Here is a 6,391-nt window from a genome sequence, read left to right as displayed (position 1 = left end):
GGCTATATGTGAATGATTTGGATGCGACTGAGAAGGCATGAACAATATGTTTGTGGATGATGAGAAGGCTGGTTGAGTTGTTGATGTGGCTAGTGGGTGGTGGTACCCCCAGGCTGCTATGGGCTAATAAATGGCAAATGGAGTTCAATTCTGATAAATATGGTGTGATGCATTCAGGAGGACCAATCATGCTATGGGGATATTGAGAAACAGTGACTTAGTGCCCAAGTGCAAAGGTCATTGAAGGTTTCAGTACAGGCAGATAAAGAGAGAGCGATTAGAGATTATTGTTATTTGGAACAATCATAACGAAACATGCGAAATGCGTCGGTTTTTGCATCAACGACCACCATAGTCCGAATACGTGTTGGGGGGTGTGGTGATTGTCACGACGCTTCTAGCGCCAGAATAGCGTGCCCACAACTTACTAAACTTAACCAGTATGTCTTTGGAATGCCCTAGATAACCGGAGCACCCGGGGGAAGCCCACTCGTTCACCTGGGGGAGGGGGAAGATGTAAAAACTCCTTACAGACAGAACCCCGATCGCTGATCGCTGGTCGCTGCTGCTGTAAAGTTTCACGCTAACTGCTGCGCTACAGTGCGGCCCTAATAATAACCTGGGCAAAAAAAAAGGCATATGAGGTGCTAGACTTCATTACAGTATTCGGGGCATCAAATGCAAGGGCAAAGAGGTTCTGCTCCAACATTAAATATTAGGTCACATCCCAGCGAGAGAACAGCATGCAGTTCTGGTTATCGCGAAATAGAACAAATGTGGTAGTGCTGGCGAGGTTGCAGAGAACAGTCGCAAGGATTTTGCTCGAGATGGAGCGCTTTAATCTTGCGGTAAATATGTACAGGCTGGGCCTGTTTTCTCTGTTTTCCCGCAGGTCTGGAAAGTCGATCAATGTTGAACGAAATAATTTTGAAACAAAAGAAAACAAGATGTAACGCTACAGCCTTCTTTGACTCTAATATTAACAGTGATGGGTTCTGAAGCAGCGCCAATAACCACAGCTTTAAATCTAATCTTCCACATGATTTGTGGTGCATTTGACGATAGACTCAATAGAATTGCGTCGGTTCTTTGCACCGAGATGTGAACGCGGATCGGTGGATTCATTGACCAGAGTGCAGGGGGGAAAACTCGGTGGGTCAGATGGAGCGAAGTGGGCAGTCGACTTTTGGGTTTGAGACCCTATAATTTGATTGCTACCATTTGACTCCTTGACCCCTGAGCTTACCCAGTAATTTGTTTCTTTTTGTTCCAGATCCCGGCATTTGCAGACTTTGTCTCAGAAGTAATTTAAACATTTTTAAGGATAGCGGCCCTTTGGTTGAGCAATATAAGGGCTAGCCTCGGAACCGCTGAGTTGATTAAAGAATAACAACAATGTAATAGCTCATGAAATGTGATTATATTATACAACGTGAAAGAGGGGCATGCTTATGTCATTAAACATGTTTACAGCGAAAGGGAAAAAAACAAAGCGTCTCGACTTTTACTCGAGAACGACTGAAAGTATCTATTGAGAATAATGTTTCATCGTCGCCGATGGTAAATAACAGAGGCCACTAAGATGGCGTACACTCCGATCTCCGGATGCTTTGCTTTAACTGAGACACGAGAGACGCGTGTGTAACCCCGCAAGTATACACTTCGTGTGAGTTCCACTCCATGGCGGTCAGGGTAAGGTAACTGCTCAGGCTGTAGGTTCTGTCGCTGCCCTGCACGGCTCGGGACGTCTTAACACCGGCATTGACTACTGTGCCGTCGGTGCTCCAGGAGACCTCTACCCCTTCAGGGTAAAAATTATCGACTAGGCACACCAGAGTCGCCATCTTTCCTTTAGTGATCTGATCAGACGCCGGCAGGAGAAGGGAGACCTTAGGGCTGGACAATCCTTGGGCTGTAAAAAAAAAAGACATTTAGAGGAACTAGATAATAAGAGTGTTCATTTAAAACGGAAAGAAAAGAATTGTGTGAGAGGGGATCCTTAGCATTTACCAATGTCTCAGGACCGACGGTGGAATATTCTCCAAATAATTTGTTAATGTACCCAAGATTTTAAGGATCAAATATGGGGCACGGCCCAGAAATTTTCCAGAAAGTTAACATTGACTTACATCACCGTATAACTACAGTCTTGTTGAGATTTGCTTTCCGTCATTCGGCCACCATAAATGTAAAATAGTGGACTGTATCGAACGAAGAAAATATTATCAACATATAAAACGTCCGTTATGGTAATTGGGCCGACATTATTGCGCGGGATAAACGGCCCGCTCTGGTCATTCCATTTAAAGATCTAGTTGAAATAAAAATAAAAATAAAAATCTCATTCCATGTTCACTCTGCCTTCATTGTGTTTGATGTGCTCCCATAAAAAGGCTCCATAGACTATCTTGTCTGACCTCTGATAAACTAGCTGTCTATTACGAAGATAACACACTTTGTGAATATGATTCTTATATTGGATATTTTCACAAATTTAAGCATTTCATCTTTATTATCAAATTCAGAGATGGGCAAGCGAGCACGAGCTCTCAACGCGAGCCGACTTTCATATCCCCTTAATACTGTATTCTAACGTTTTGCCGCTTTTTAAAAACAACCCTGTCTACCCAACTAATCGAAATATTTGGGAATACGTCCCTCTTTGATCACAGAGTGATATTCGTCTTGGCTTTACGCTTGTTTTGCACTGCACAGAATTGAATTAAATGTATTTTTGGGAATAATATCGGGTTAAACGGTCTGCTGATTTGCTTTCATGCGATTAACATAGCCACACACACATCCTGGCGTAAGTTCAAATACTATAGACCATTAATTCAGTGCAGGATTGTGAAAGTGCAGCGGGGTCAATCAGTTTGTACTCTCTTAGACCAGAAGACCATCAGACCCTCGACCCTGCTCCGCCATTCGTTCATGGCTGAGTTAATATCCTTCTCAATCCCATTCTCCTACCTATTCCGCGTAATCGTTGACGCCCTGACTATTCAAGAACCTATCAAGTTCCACTTTAAACATACTAAACAATTTTGCCTCCACAGCCGTCTGTGACAATGAATTCTATAGATTCAATATCCTCTGGCTCAAAGGATTCCTCCTCATCTCTGTTCTAAATTGTCGTCCCTCTATTCCGAGGCTGTACCCTCTTGGTCTAGATTCAGATTCGAAAGGAAACATCCTCTCCAAATTCACTCTCTCTGAGTCCTTCAATACTCGACAGGTTTCAATGAGATATCTTCTCATTCTTCTAAACTCCAGCAGGCCTAGACCCAGTGCCATCAAACGCTCCTCAAAAGTTATTCCTTTCATTCCCGGCATCATTCTTATGAAACTCTTCTGAACCTTCTCCAATGCAGCACATCTTTTTTTAGATAAAGGGCCCAAAATTGCTCACAACACTCCAAAGGCGGTCTGAACAATGCTTATAAAGCCTCAGTATTACATTCTTCTTTTTACATTCTAATCAGCTCGAAATGAATACCAACATTGCATTTCCCTTCCTTACCGACTCAACGTACGTTAACCTTTAGGGGATAATGCAGAAAGACTCCAACGTCGCGTTATACCTCCGATATATGAAAATTTCCCTCGTTTAGAAAATGGTCAACACCTTTATTCCTTCAATCAAACTGCATGACCATACACTTCCCTCCATTATTTTCCATCTGCCACTTCTTTGCCCATTCTGCCAATCTGTCTACATATCGTTTGAGAGACACTGCTTCCTCAATACTACCTGCCCGGCCATCTATTATCGTATAGTCCGCAAACTTGGCCAGAAAACCATCAAATCCGCCATCTAAATCATTGACATATAACGTAACAAGAAGCAGTCCCAACACTGACATCCTGCAGAACATGACTAGTCACCAGTAGCCAACCAGATCCACTGCACTCTCTTCGCACTCCCTACCAGTAAGCCAGTGTTTTATCTCTGCTAGTATCTTTCCTATAGGTACAGCGGGTTCTTGGCCTGTTAAGCAGTCTCGTCTACGGCATGTTGTCAAAGGCCTTCTGAAAACCCAAGTAAACGACAGCCCTGACTTTCCTTTGTCTATCCCGCCTGTTATTCTCAAAGGATTCCAACAGAGATTCGCAGAAGGAAAGTATGCTGACGTCGACTTATTTTATCATGTGGCTCTAAGTACCCCGAAACCTTATTCTAAATACTGGACTCCAACATCTTATCAACCACTGAAGAAAGAGTAAAGAGTCTATAATTTCCTTTCTTCTGCCATGCTCCCTATAAAATAAAGGAGTGCCATTTACAATTTTCCAGTTCTCCAGAAGCATTCCAGAATCCAGTGGATCTTGAAAAATCAATCGTAAAGCCGCCACAATCTTTTCAGCTGCCTCCTTTAGAACCCTGGGCTGTAGCCCATTTGGTCCAGGTGAACTATCTAACTTTAGACCTTTCTGCCTCCGTCTCCTTAGTAATAACGAGTATAATCTCTTCTGGCCCCTGACACTCTTGCAGTTCTAGCATTCTGCTGATATCTTCCACAGTAAAGGCTGACGCAAAGTATTTATTAAGTTCAACTGTAATTTATTTACTCCCCCTCCCCACCAGCGTCATTTTCAAGCAGTCCAACATCCACTCTCGCCTTTCTTTTACGCTGTGTATATCTGAAAAGAATTCTGGTAAACTCTGTGTTTATTTTATTCGCGAGCTTACCTTTTTTCATCTTTTTTCTCCTGTGACTTTTTCAAAGTTGCCTTCTGTTGGGTTTTAAAAGTTTGCGAATCCGCCAATTTAGTACTAATTTCTGCTATATTTTATGCGCTCTATTTTGTTCTTATGCTGTCCTTGACTTTTTTTTTGTCGGCCATGGTTGCATTATCCTCCCTTTAGACTACTTTTTCATCTTTGGGATGTATCTATTCTGTGCCTTCCGAACTGCTCTCAGAAACTGCTTTTCTCCGTCATTCCTGCTAGTATCCAGTTCCAATCAATGTTGGCCTATTCTTCTATCATGCCTCTGTAAATGCTTTTACTTCATTGTAGTACTAATATATCTGATTTGAACTTCTCAAGCTGCGTGGTAAATTTTATCTCTTGTTACCTGACTCCTTTAAACAAAAATGTGTATGGACCTCTACGGAAAAATGTGGGTGAACCATGTAGACACTGAATGTCTGATGTCTAATGTCTTCTTGCAATGTCTAATACAGGAAAACAAAGTAGGACTGGTCGGGGGGGGGGGGGGGTGCTGGTAGTATGGGGGAAGGTAGAAGGGTAATATTTAAACTTTGCATCTCAGATGGAGTCCCGGATAGAAAGGTCTCAAAGTTAACTATTTTCGTTGAATAGTTCGAATGGTTAAGACATAACCGATGGCGCTGGAAACCCATCGAGCTCTCCACCGAAACAGCCAGATTTATTTATAAGGGATACCTTTAAAAACGTCACTATATGCTAGATATATATGAAAAAAATATTAATCAATGGTATCAAATATTCATTCCTGCATTAATCCGATGGATTAAGGTTACTTACACGACAGCGTTAGCTTCGTTCCAGTTCCGAAGATATATGTGTTGCTAGAGGTTACCCACACACCGCAATAGTAGTTCGCTTGATCTTCTTTTTGAACCCCAGTGATGGTTAAATATCTGGAGTTGAGTGACGAGGAACTTCTACCGGAGAATCGATCTGGAGTACCTGATGCTCTGACTAGATCTTGAGAATCATGGCGCAGGAGATACCGAGGAGGAGCATTTTCAGTCTTTTGCTGGTACCAGGTTATTACAGCGTTTCCCATGCCGACGCCTTTCACTGTACAGTAAATTTCGACATTTCGTCCCGACTCAGTAGAAACAGATGGTGGCTGGCTTAGAATAACTTGTGCCTTTGATTCTAAGTGGGAAGACAGGCAATTTTGAAATATCTCAGAATATTTAATATAGTCCTTTAACCTTAGTCACGGCGCGCTCAACAAGGAAGGAAACGCTAACGACATACTTACCTGAGACCAGAAGTACTATCAGAAAGACAACACCGAGACGCTTACACATGGTGAAAAATGTGATAAACCCAGAACTGCTCATGGCACGTCCCGGAAATTGTTCGATTATCCGTGTGCTAGTCTCCTTTTATCAGCCTTATGAAAAAGGATCCAAATTTATGCAAATTCTTAACCAAAGGGCAGAACGCGATTGGAGCATCTGAACTGGAAGGAATGACGTTAGTGGGTCATGTACAAGGAGCTATGCAATTCTGAATACAGAATACTCACTTTCTGCTGAGAGGGGTTATGCCATATTACATGTTATGCCGTATTACATGTTCTGGGATGACAATCAATTGCTAGTTGCAAAATCAAATTGTATATTAATAACGAATAAATAAGTCGCGTGTTCAAAGCGAATCAAA

General features: G+C 42.3%; 1 protein-coding gene across 1 annotated transcript; it reads right to left on the bottom strand.

Moving 5' to 3' along the window:
- Window positions 1-1,405: 1,405 nt before the first annotated feature.
- Window positions 1,406-6,096, bottom strand: LOC140732732 (immunoglobulin lambda-1 light chain-like). Its single transcript, XM_073055403.1, has 3 exons — window positions 5,985-6,096; window positions 5,516-5,875; window positions 1,406-1,912 (listed from the first exon to the last, which is right to left on the bottom strand). Exons 1-3 carry the CDS (start codon window positions 6,064-6,066, stop codon window positions 1,578-1,580), a joined length of 777 nt encoding a protein of 258 aa, XP_072911504.1. The 5' UTR covers window positions 6,067-6,096; the 3' UTR covers window positions 1,406-1,577.
- Between the last annotated feature and the right edge of the window lie 295 nt (window positions 6,097-6,391).

Source organism: Hemitrygon akajei, chromosome 9 (assembly GCF_048418815.1).
Source record: "Hemitrygon akajei chromosome 9, sHemAka1.3, whole genome shotgun sequence".
NCBI lineage: Eukaryota > Metazoa > Chordata > Chondrichthyes > Myliobatiformes > Dasyatidae > Hemitrygon > Hemitrygon akajei.
Note: the sequence above shows the minus strand (reverse complement) of the source record. Positions and strands in the feature narration are given on the sequence as shown.